The sequence below is a fragment of the Salmo salar genome, chromosome 07 (assembly GCF_965601325.2).
Source record: "Salmo salar chromosome 07, fSalSal1, whole genome shotgun sequence".
Classification (NCBI taxonomy): Eukaryota; Metazoa; Chordata; class Actinopteri; order Salmoniformes; family Salmonidae; genus Salmo; species Salmo salar.
In genome coordinates this window covers 65,075,001-65,087,500 of record NC_138297.1, presented here as the reverse complement: position 1 = coordinate 65,087,500, position 12,500 = coordinate 65,075,001, and the positions used below count along the sequence as shown (strand labels likewise).

The window sequence follows — 12,500 nt, the reverse complement described above, 5'->3', positions numbered from 1 at the left end:
ATACCACGGCTAAGGGCTGTTCTTATGCACGACACAACGCGGAGAGCCTGGACACAGCCCTTAGCTGTGGTATATTGGCCATATACCACAAACCCCCGAGGTGCCTTATTGCTATTATAAACTGGTTACCAACGTAATTAGAGCAGTAAAAATACAAATGTTGTCATACCTGTGGTATACGGTCTGACATACCACGGCTGTCAGCCAATCGGCATTCAGGGCTCGAACCACCCAGTTTATAATGTAGTATAAGGGCGTGTTTAGGTGATTGATAATGCTGGAGTGATTGTGACATCACCACTCACTAGCCCAGGTAGTCCCAAACTAGCCCTCCTATTGGCTGAGGGCCAGGGGTCACAGAGGTCGACACCTGCTGAGGCTCATGGGAACGCCGCAGGTGGGAGTGGGAGGGGGCCGGCAGGGACGGCTGTCTGAGAGCCAGGCGGATACAGACATATTTGTACACAGACACGTACACACACACACAAACACACACTTAACACACACACTTAACACACACATACACACACAGTGCATTCACAAAGAGCACTGTAGCATGAGGACACACGTCTACAGTACTGCCAGTAGTTAAAACAAGACAGAAAGCATGGGGGTGTAGGACTGAGATGGAGCTACCGTAAGAGATTACAAAGAACACAAGAGATGAACATACATAGATACTGGAACACAAGGAGACAGACAGGACAGGGGTTATATATTATTGTAGAGAACAGACAGGACAGGGGTTATATATTATTGTAGAGAACAGACAGGACAGGGGTTATATATTATTGTAGAGAACAGACAGGACAGGGGTTGTATATTATTGTAGAGAACAGACAGGACAGGGGTTATATATTATTGTAGAGAACAGACAGGACAGGGGTTATATATTATTGTAGAGAACAGACAGGACAGGGGTTATATATTATTGTAGAGAACAGACAGGACAGGGGTTATATATTATTGTAGAGAACAGACAGGACAGGGGTTATATATTATTGTAGAGAACAGACAGGACAGGGGTTATATATTATTGTAGAGAACAGACAGGACAGGGGTTATATATTATTGTAGAGAACAGACAGGACAGGGGTTATATATTATTGTAGAGAACAGACAGGACAGGGGTTATATATTATTGTAGAGAACAGACAGGACAGGGGTTATATATTATTGTAGAGAACAGACAGGACAGGGGTTATATATTATTGTAGAGAACAGACAGGACAGGGGTTATATATTATTGTAGAGAACAGACAGGACAGGGGTTATATATTATTGTAGAGAACAGACAGGACAGGGGTTATATATTATTGTAGAGAACAGACAGGACAGGGGTTATATATTATTGTAGAGAACAGACAGGACAGGGGTTATATATTATTGTAGAGAACAGACAGGACAGGGGTTATATATTATTGTAGAGAACAGACAGGACAGGGGTTATATATTATTGTAGAGAACAGACAGGACAGGGGTTATATATTATTGTAGAGAACAGACAGGACAGGGGTTATATATTATTGTAGAGAACAGACAGGACAGGGGTTATATATTATTGTAGAGAACAGACAGGACAGGGGTTATATATTATTGTAGAGAACAGACAGGACAGGGGTTATATATTATTGTAGAGAACAGACAGGACAGGGGTTATATATTATTGTAGAGAACAGACAGGACAGTGGTTATATATTATTGTAGAGAACAGACAGGACAGGGGTTATATATTATTGTAGAGAACAGACAGGACAGGGGTTATATATTATTGTAGAGAACAGACAGGACAGGGGTTATATATTATTGTAGAGAACAGACAGGACAGGGGTTATATATTATTGTAGAGAACAGACAGGACAGGGGTTATATATTATTGTAGAGAACAGACAGGACAGGGGTTATATATTATTGTAGAGAACAGACAGGACAGGGGTTATATATTATTGTAGAGAACAGACAGGACAGGGGTTATATATTATTGTAGAGAACAGACAGGACAGGGGTTATATATTATTGTAGAGAACAGACAGGACAGGGGTTATATATTATTGTAGAGAACAGACAGGACAGGGGTTATATATTATTGTAGAGAACAGACAGGACAGGGGTTATATATTATTGTAGAGAACAGACAGAGGACAGGGGTTATATATTATTGTAGAGAGCAGACAGTCTTACTTCTCCAGTTCATTGATTTTCTTGTCCTTGTCGTTCTTCTCGTTCTCCATCTCTCTGAGGATCTCCAGCAACCGGTCCACCTCTACCTGGGCCTTCCCAGAATCCTCTCTGTGCCGAGTCACCTCCTGTTCCAGAGTAACGATGCGTTCTGACAGCTCCGTGTTGGCCTGGGCCTCCAGCATGGCATTCTGGGCCTGGACAGAGGGCAGGGGTCAGAGGTCAGTGGTTAGAGGTCACGATAACAGCGCATGGTCACTGGTAGTGCGACATCACACGAGTTTGGATTTGGCCCTGAGGCTTGAGCCCTATACAGCTGTTCTCAAGTCTGTCCTGCCCCCCTCTGGCCCTGAGCCCTATACAGCTGTTCTCAAGTCTGTCCTGCCCCCCTCTGGCCCTGAGCCCTATACAGCTGTTCTCAAGTCTGTCCTGCCCCCCTCTGGCCCTGAGGCCTGAGCCCTATACAGCTGTTCTCAAGTCTGTCCTGCCCCCCTCTGGCCCTGAGGCCTGAGCCTATACAGCTGTTCTCAAGTCTGTCCTGCCCCCCTCTGGCCCTGAGCCCTATACAGCTGTTCTCAAGTCTGTCCTGCCCCCCTCTGGCCCTGAGCCCTATACAGCTGTTCTCAAGTCTGTCCTGCCTCCCTCTGGCCCTGAGCCCTATACAGCTGTTCTCAGACCTGTCCTACCTCCTTCCTCTGTGTTATTTGGAAGCAGGGCCACACCTCCAACACTGACCTGAGGACAGGGAGGGCCACGCCTCCAACACTGACCTGAGGACAGGGATGGCCACGCCTCCAACACTGACCTGAGGACAGGGAGGGCCACGCCTCCAACACTGACCTGAGGACAGGGATGGCCACACCTCCAACACTGACCTGAGGACAGGGATGGCCACACCTCCAACACTGACCTGAGGACAGGGAGGGCCACGCCTCCAACACTGACCTGAGGACAGGGATGGCCACACCTCCAACACTGACCTGAGGACAGGGATGGCCACGCCTCCAACACTGACCTGAGGACAGGGATGGCCACACCTCCAACACTGACCTGAGGACAGGGATGGCCACGCCTCCAACACTGACCTGAGGACAGGGATGGCCACGCCTCCAACTTTATGTATGTTTCTCTTTCTTCTCTTAATTTCAGTTCCATGCAGGCCACGCCCAAACCCATGCTGGGGCTGGGGGGGGGGGGGGGGGGGGTGAACGGAGGGACACACACGACACCCAGGCACCTGCTCTAACCATGGGAGGGGGGATGAGGGAATAGAGGGGGAATAGAGGGGGTATAGAGGGAGAATAGAGGGGATATAGAGGGAGAATAGAGGGGATATAGAGGGGGAATAGAGGGGGTGTATAAGGGGGTATATGGGGGAATAGAGGGGATATAGAGGGAGAATAGAGGGGATATAGAGGGGGAATAGAGGGGGTGTATAAGGGGGTATATGGGGGAATAGAGGGGATATAGAGGGAGAATAGAGGGGATATAGAGGGGGAATAGAGGGGGTGTATAAGGGGGTATATGGGGGAATAGAGGGGGAATAGAGGGGGTGTGGGGTGAGAACAAGGCTACCCTCCCCCCTGACTTCCCCAGAGGTTAGCTGTCTGTGACGTCAAGGCCCAGTAGGAGAGGAAGAGGCTGGGTGTAGGGGGCTGGTTAGGGGGCTGTCTAGGGGACAGAGAAGTGGCTGGCTAAGCTGACTTGGGCTGGGTAATGTCCCATGTCTTGGGCCCTCAGGGTTAGCTGTCTGTGGTGTCCAGTCCCAGACCAAGAGGCTGGCTAGGGGACGTAGTGACAGTCCCAGCACCCCCACTGTGGAGTGTGTTCCACATGCTGCCACAACCTTAGCTAACCCTGTGACATCAGGGCTGGGACACGCGCTGAAGAGAAAAGGACTGGGGAAAATGACTAAGGTCTCTAATGTGTGTGTGTGTGTGTGTGTGTGTGTGTGTGTGTGTGTGTCTGTGTGTGTGTGTGTGTGTGTGTGCTGTGTCTGTGTGTGTGTGTGTGTGTGTGTGTGTGTGTGTGTGTGTCTGTGTGTGTGTGTGTGTGTGTGTGTGTGTGTGTGTGTGTGTGTGTGTGTGTGTGTGTGTCTGTGCGTGTGTGTGTGTGTGTGTGCGTGCATGCGTGCGTGCGTGTGTCTGTGTGTGTGTGTGTGTGTGTGTGTGTGTGTGTGTGTGTGTACTCCACATAAATCTACCTGTCTAAGCGTCTAAGCGTGTCTCCATATACTCCATCCCATTTATTCAAGTCCCATTAATGTCTACTGGCCCTGAGCAGGGAACTAAGTTTAGACACTACAGGCTTTAGTTTCAACTTAACTGGTCAGTCTAATGTGAAATCATTAAGTCAATTTCCCCTCACAGTGAACGGAGTCAGTCTGGAGGACAGGGTGAATCAGACCACAGTAATGTCTAGAATAAAAGTGGTAGTGTTGCTATGACTACTGCAGACAAGGGCATGGAGGGGTGAGAGGAGAGAGAGACAGTTACACAGCCTCTTAGATATGGAGCTGGGAACACAGCTACACCACAGATCAGTCAGGTCAGTCTGGTAGATCAGTCAGGTCAGTCTGGTAGATCAGTCAGGTCAGTCTGGTAGATCAGTCAGGTCAGTCTGGAAGATCAGTCAGGTCAGTCTGGGAGATCAGTCAGGTCAGTCTGGTAGATCAGTCAGGTCAGTCTGGAAGATCAGTCAGGTCAGTCTGGGAGATCAGTCAGGTCAGTCTGGTAGATCAGTCAGGTCAGTCTGGGAGATCAGTCAGGTCAGTCTGGTAGATCAGTCAGGTCAGTCTGGGAGATCAGTCAGGTCAGTCTGGTAGATCAGTCAGGTCAGTCTGGTAGATCAGTCAGGTCAGTCTGGGAGATCAGTCTGGTAGATCAGTCAGGTCAGTCTGGTAGATCAGTCAGGTCAGTCTGGTAGATCAGTCAGGTCAGTCTGGGAGATCAGTCAGGTCAGTCTGGAAGATCAGTCAGGTCAGTCTGGGAGATCAGTCAGGTCAGTCTGGTAGATCAGTCAGGTCAGTCTGGTAGATCAGTCAGGTCAGTCTGGTAGATCAGTCAGGTCAGTCTGGTAGATCAGTCAGGTCAGTCTGGGAGATCAGTCAGGTCAGTCTGGTAGATCAGTCAGGTCAGTCTGGTAGATCAGTCAGGTCAGTCTGGGAGATCAGCAGGTCAGTCAGGTAGATCAGTCAGGTCATACAGCCTGACCAGTCTCTGAATGTTATCTATACAGCCTGACCAGTCTCTGAATGTTATCCATACAGCCTGACCAGTCTCTGAATGTTATCCATACACCCTGACCAGTCTCTGAATGTTATCCATACAGCCTGACCAGTCTCTGAATGTTATCTATACAGCCTGACCAGTCTCTGAATGTTATCTATACAGCCTGACCAGTCTCTGAATGTTATCCATACAGCCTGACCAGTCTCTGAATGTTATCTATACAGCCTGACCAGTCTCTGAATGTTATCTATACAGCCTGACCAGTCTCTGAATGTTATCCATACAGCCTGACCAGTCTCTGAATGTTATCTATACAGCCTGACCAGTCTCTGAATGTTATCCATACAGCCTGACCAGTCTCTGAATGTTATCTATACAGCCTGACCAGTCTCTGAATGTTATCTATACAGCCTGACCAGTCTCTGAATGTTATCCATACAGCCTGACCAGTCTCTGAATGTTATCTATACAGCCTGACCAGTCTCTGAATGTTATCTATACAGCCTGACCAGTCTCTGAATGTTATCCATACAGCCTGACCAGTCTCTGAATGTTATCTATACAGCCTGACCAGTCTCTGAATGTTATCTATACAGCCTGACCAGTCTCTGAATGTTATCCATACAGCCTGACCAGTCTCTGAATGTTATCTATACAGCCTGACCAGTCTCTGAATGTTATCCATACAGCCTGACCAGTCTCTGAATGTTATCTATACAGCCTGACCAGTCTCTGAATGTTATCCATACACCCTGACCAGTCTCTGAATGTTATCTATACAGCCTGACCAGTCTCTGAATGTTATCTATACAGCCTGACCAGTCTCTGAATGTTATCTATACAGCCTGACCAGTCTCTGAATGTTATCCATACACCCTGACCAGTCTCTGAATGTTATCTATACAGCCTGACCAGTCTCTGAATGTTATCTATACAGCCTGACCAGTCTCTGAATGTTATCTATACAGCCTGACCAGTCTCTGAATGTTATCCATACAGCCTGACCAGTCTCTGAATGTTATCCATACAGCCTGACCAGTCTCTGGATGTTATTAGATATAACATTTAAAACCTTTAATACGATGTTTAGATGTCTAGGGTTGGGGCTGGACCAATGACAGGGTTGGACCAATGACAGGGCTGGACAGGTTTCCACGGAAACCGGCAGCACCATGTTGCCTGCGGGGGAGGACTGAGAGACGAGCCAGTGTGTGTGTGTGTGTGGTTGTGTGTGTGTGTGTGTGTACCAGCATGCGTGTCACCTAATGAGTAAACATAAACAAAGAGACAGCTGTGGTAAAATACATAAACATTAAAATAACAACCATTAACTAACACAACTATTAGTCGAGGACACTAGAAACTAGTGGTATCTACCAGGTCTATACAGACACTGGAGGGGATGAGGTGATGACTATAGTGGTATCTACCAGGTCTATACAGACACTGGAGGGGATGAGGTCATGACTATAGTGGTATCTACCAGGTCTATACAGACACTGGAGGGGATGAGGTGATGACTATAGTGGTATCTACCAGGTCTATACAGACACTGGAGGGGATGAGGTGATGACTATAGTGGTATCTACCAGGTCTATACAGACACTGGAGGGGATGAGGTCATGACTATAGTGGTATCTACCAGGTCTATACAGACACTGGAGGGGATGAGGTGATGACTATAGTGGTATCTACCAGGTCTATACAGACACTGGAGGGGATGAGGTGATGACTATAGTGGTATCTACCAGGTCTATACAGACACTGGAGGGGATGAGGTCATGACTATAGTGGTATCTACCAGGTCTATACAGACACTGGAGGGGATGAGGTGATGACTATAGTGGTATCTACCAGGTCTATACAGACACTGGAGGGGATGAGGTGATGACTATAGTGGTATCTACCAGGTCTATACAGACACTGGAGGGGATGAGGTCATGACTATAGTGGTATCTACCAGGTCTATACAGACACTGGAGGGGATGAGGTGATGACTATAGTGGTATCTACCAGGTCTATACAGACACTGGAGGGGATGAGGTGATGACTATAGTGGTATCTACCAGGTCTATACAGACACTGGAGGGGATGAGGTGATGACTATAGTGGTATCTACCAGGTCTATACAGACACTGGAGGGGATGAGGTGATGACTATAGTGGTATCTACCAGGTCTATACAGACACTGGAGGGGATGAGGTCATGACTATAGTGGTATCTACCAGGTCTATACAGACACTGGAGGGGATGAGGTGATGACTATAGTGGTATCTACCAGGTCTATACAGACACTGGAGGGGATGAGGTGATGACTATAGTGGTATCTACCAGGTCTATACAGACACTGGAGGGGATGAGGTGATGACTATAGTGGTATCTACCAGGTCTATACAGACACTGGAGGGGATGAGGTCATGACTATAGTGGTATCTACCAGGTCTATACAGACACTGGAGGGGATGAGGTGATGACTATAGTGGTATCTACCAGGTCTATACAGACACTGGAGGGGATGAGGTCATGACTATAGTGGTATCTACCAGGTCTATACAGACACTGGAGGGGATGAGGTCATGACTATAGTGGTATCTACCAGGTCTATACAGACACTGGAGGGGATGAGGTGATGACTATAGTGGTATCTACCAGGTCTATACAGACACTGGAGGGGATGAGGTGATGACTATAGTGGTATCTACCAGGTCTATACAGACACTGGAGGGGATGAGGTGATGACTATAGTGGTATCTACCAGGTCTATACAGACACTGGAGGGGATGAGGTGATGACTATAGTGGTATCTACCAGGTCTATACAGACACTGGAGGGGATGAGGTCATGACTATAGTGGTATCTACCAGGTCTATACAGACACTGGAGGGGATGAGGTGATGACTATAGTGGTATCTACCAGGTCTATACAGACACTGGAGGGGATGAGGTCATGACTATAGTGGTATCTACCAGGTCTATACAGACACTGGAGGGGATGAGGTGATGACTATAGTGGTATCTACCAGGTCTATACAGACACTGGAGGGGATGAGGTGATGACTATAGTGGTATCTACCAGGTCTATACAGACACTGGAGGGGATGAGGTGATGACTATAGTGGTATCTACCAGGTCCATACAGACACTGGAGGGGATGAGGTGATGACTATAGTGGTATCTACCAGGTCTATACAGACACTGGAGGGGATGAGGTGATGACTATAGTGGTATCTACCAGGTCTATACAGACACTGGAGGGGATGAGGTGATGACTATAGTGGTATCTACCAGGTCTATACAGACACTGGAGGGGATGAGGTGATGACTATAGTGGTATCTACCAGGTCTATACAGACACTGGAGGGGATGAGGTGATGACTATAGTGGTATCTACCAGGTCTATACAGACACTGGAGGGGATGAGGTCATGACTATAGTGGTATCTACCAGGTCTATACAGACACTGGAGGGGATGAGGTGATGACTATAGTGGTATCTACCAGGTCTATACAGACACTGGAGGGGATGAGGTGATGACTATAGTGGTATCTACCAGGTCTATACAGACACGGGAGGGGATGAGGTCATGACTATAGTGGTATCTACCAGGTCTATACAGACACTGGAGGGGATGAGGTGATGACTATAGTGGTATCTACCAGGTCTATACAGACACTGGAGGGGATGAGGTCATGACTATAGTGGTATCTACCAGGTCTATACAGACACTGGAGGGGATGAGGTGATGACTATAGTGGTATCTACCAGGTCTATACAGACACTGGAGGGGATGAGGTCATGACTATAGTGGTATCTACCAGGTCTATACAGACACTGGAGGGGATGAGGTCATGACTATAGTGGTATCTACCAGGTCTATACAGACACTGGAGGGGATGAGGTCATGACTATAGTGGTATCTACCAGGTCTATACAGACACTGGAGGGGATGAGGTGATGACTATAGTGGTATCTACCAGGTCTATACAGACACTGGAGGGGATGAGGTGATGACTATAGTGGTATCTACCAGGTCTATACAGACACTGGAGGGGATGAGGTGATGACTATAGTGGTATCTACCAGGTCTATACAGACACTGGAGGGGATGAGGTGATGACTATAGTGGTATCTACCAGGTCTATACAGACACTGGAGGGGATGAGGTGATGACTACGGTGTCTGAATGGGGACACTATTAGTCCCAGTGGGGACTGTAAACCAGGCCGTGTCAGTGAGGAACAGTCAGAACTCAGACCTCTACATGGGACAGGAAACAGAGACTGAACTATGGAAAAGGTCTTTACTAGTGTGGAGGTTTCTCAGCCCTGTAGTGGACCTGTTGCTCTTGGGTGTGTGTGTGTGTGTGTGTGTGTGTGTGTGTGAGACCCTGTCTCCTCTCTCCCACAGGCTGTGCTCTGTGCTGTGACGCTCCACACCAGAGACTCCAGCAACACACACACACACACACACACACACACACACACACACACACACACACACACACACACACACACACACACACACACACACACACACACACACACACACACACACACACACACACACACACACACACACACACACACACACACACACACACACACACACACAAGCTAAAACAAGCTTTCCCATCCAGAGAATTCCCAGAGTGCTTCCTGACACCTCCTCACACGTCTGTCTGGTCACACACACCAGACACACTCATACCAGACACACACACACACTGTCAGGTCGCGGCGGCAATGTCTCGTCCAATCTGTGAAAACGTCTGTAAAGGCTGTCAACAACCTGTCACAAACACCCTGGTTTTATACGCAGGCCTGTGTGAACACACACACACACACACCACACACTCCCAGCCAGCCAGCGCTTTCATTGCTCTTGGCAGAGAGACATGGAGAGAGAGAGATGGAGAGAGACAGAGAGAGAGACAGAGAGACGGAGAGAGAGAGATGGAGAGAGAGAAAGACGGAGAGAAGAGAGACAGAGAGACGGAGAGAGAGATGGTGAGAGAGAGAGAGAGAGAGAGAGAGAGAGAGAGAGAGACAGAGAGAGAGAGAGAGAGAGACAGAGAGAGAGAGAGAGAGAGAGAGAGAGAGAGAGAGAGATGGTGAGAGACGAGAGAGAGAGAGAGAGAGAGAGAGAGAGAGAGAGACGAGAGAGACAGAGAGAGAGAGAGAGAGAGAGAGAGAGAGAGACAGAGAGAGAGACGAGAGAGAGAGAGAGAGAGAGAGAGAGAGAGAGAGAGAGAGAGAGAGAGAGAGAGGAGGATGACAAGACAGAGAGGTAAGAAGGCGTGAAGGAGAGATGTGTGAGTTGTGTTTCTAGAGACTTCTTGGTCAGTGATCAAACACTGGGGCAGCTGTAGTGCCCTCAATGTCATCTGAGGTGAAGGGACACAGTAGTGTACTGACCACTATAGAAGCCCTGGATACAGCTGACTGTTAAACACAGAACAACTCAGGTACAGTCCCACACACAAAGGCCTTCAGAACATGAACACAGCTGGCATTCCCACCGCGTCGTCAAGCCAGTGACCCACATCTAAACCAGCGAGGGAGAATCAGCCATACCCATCAGACATTATGATGGCACTGCAGCTGGTGCACTGGGGATAGAAGCCAAGCTAGCTAAATCAATGGATATGATCGGGAACTTGTGCACGCAAACAAACACATACACACACCCTCAATCAATCACTGACGAGTGTGCACAGAATGCATACACACACACACACACACACACACACACACACACACACACCACACACACACACACACACACACACACACACACACACACACACACACACACACACACACACACACACACACACACACACAGACAGTGAATGCTTTGCTGGTCACACATTGCTGTAGAGGCATTTCACACCACGGTGCACTTACAGGACTGGAGGGATGATCTGACCAGAGATGAGACTGCTTTAGGGAGGAAAAGAGTGGGAAGGAGCGAGAGGGGGGGAAGAGAGACAGAGAGAGAGATAGAGAGAGGAACAGAGAGAGGGGGGGAAGAGAGACAAAGAGAGAGATAGAGAGAGGAACAGAGAGAGGGGGGGAAGAGAGACAGAGAGAGAGATAGAGAGAGGAACAGAGAGAGGGGGGGAAGAGAGACAGAGAGAGAGATAGAGAGAGGAACAGAGAGAGGGGGGGAAGAGAGACAGAGAGAGAGATAGAGAGAGGAACAGAGAGAGGGGGGAAGAGAGACAGACAGAGAGAGATAGAGAGAGAGAAGAACAGTGTGAGAGAGAGTCAGAGAGAGGAACAGAGAGAGGGGGGAAAGAGGGAGAAAGTGAGAGAGAGTCAGAGAAAGAGAGAGAGAGAGAGAGAGAGAGAGAGAGAGAGAGAGAGAGAGAGAGAGAGAGAGAGAAGAACAGTGTGAGAGAGAGAGAGTCAGAGAGAGGAACAGAGGGAGGGAGAGAAAGAGTAAGAGAGATTAACAGAGAGAGAGAGAGAGAGAGAGACAAGCCAGAGAGAAAGAGAGAGAGAGAGACAAGCCAGAGAGAAAACGATGATGGAGATACAGTAAGAAAGGAATGATTAAAGAAAGGAGAGGAGAACAGGAAGAGAGGAGGAGAGGAGGAGAGGAGAAGAGGAGAGGGGGAGAAGAGGAGAGGAGGAGAGGGGGGGAGAGGAGAAGAGGAGAAGAGGAGAGGAGGAGAGGAGGAGAGGGGAGGGGAGAGGATAAGAGGAGAGAAGGAGAGAAGGAGAAGAGGAGAGGAGGAGAGGAGGAGAGGAGAGGAGGAGAGGGGAGGGGGGGAGAGGAGAAGAGGAGAAGAGGAGAAGAGGAGAGGAGGAGAGGAGGAGAGAAGGAGAAGAGGAGAGGAGGAGAGGAGGGGAGGGGAGAGGATAAGAGGAGAGAAGGAGAGAAGGAGAGAAGGAGAAGAGGAGAGGAGGAGAGGAGGGGAGGGGAGAGGATAAGAGGAGAGAAGGAGAGAAGGAGAGAAGGAGAAGAGGAGAGGAGGAGAGGAGGAGAGGAGGAGAGGGGAGAGGAGAGAAGGAGAGAAGGAGAAGAGGAGAGGAGGGAGGAAATGGAAAGGAAGACACAATGACATGAGAAACAGGAGGAGATCAA

The 12,500-nt window shown here is 48.6% G+C and overlaps 1 protein-coding gene across 13 annotated transcripts in view; it reads right to left on the bottom strand.

Annotated features, from left to right (window-relative positions):
• The window catches only part of LOC106576657 (ELKS/Rab6-interacting/CAST family member 1), a 549,430-nt gene that overhangs the window by 377,253 nt on the left and 159,677 nt on the right, over nt 1–12,500 (bottom strand). For 6 of the 13 annotated variants that reach the window (XM_082977939.1, XM_082977941.1, XM_082977944.1 and 3 more), the window contains 2 exons: nt 11,315–11,350; nt 2,182–2,375 (listed from right to left, as the gene is read on the bottom strand). In XM_082977939.1, the coding sequence (XP_082834065.1) occupies nt 2,182–2,375; nt 11,315–11,350 (230 nt within the window). The remainder of the gene's footprint in view (nt 1–2,181; nt 2,376–11,314; nt 11,351–12,500) is intronic. The other 7 variants (XM_082977942.1, XM_082977945.1, XM_082977946.1 and 4 more) reach the window with 2 other exon arrangements.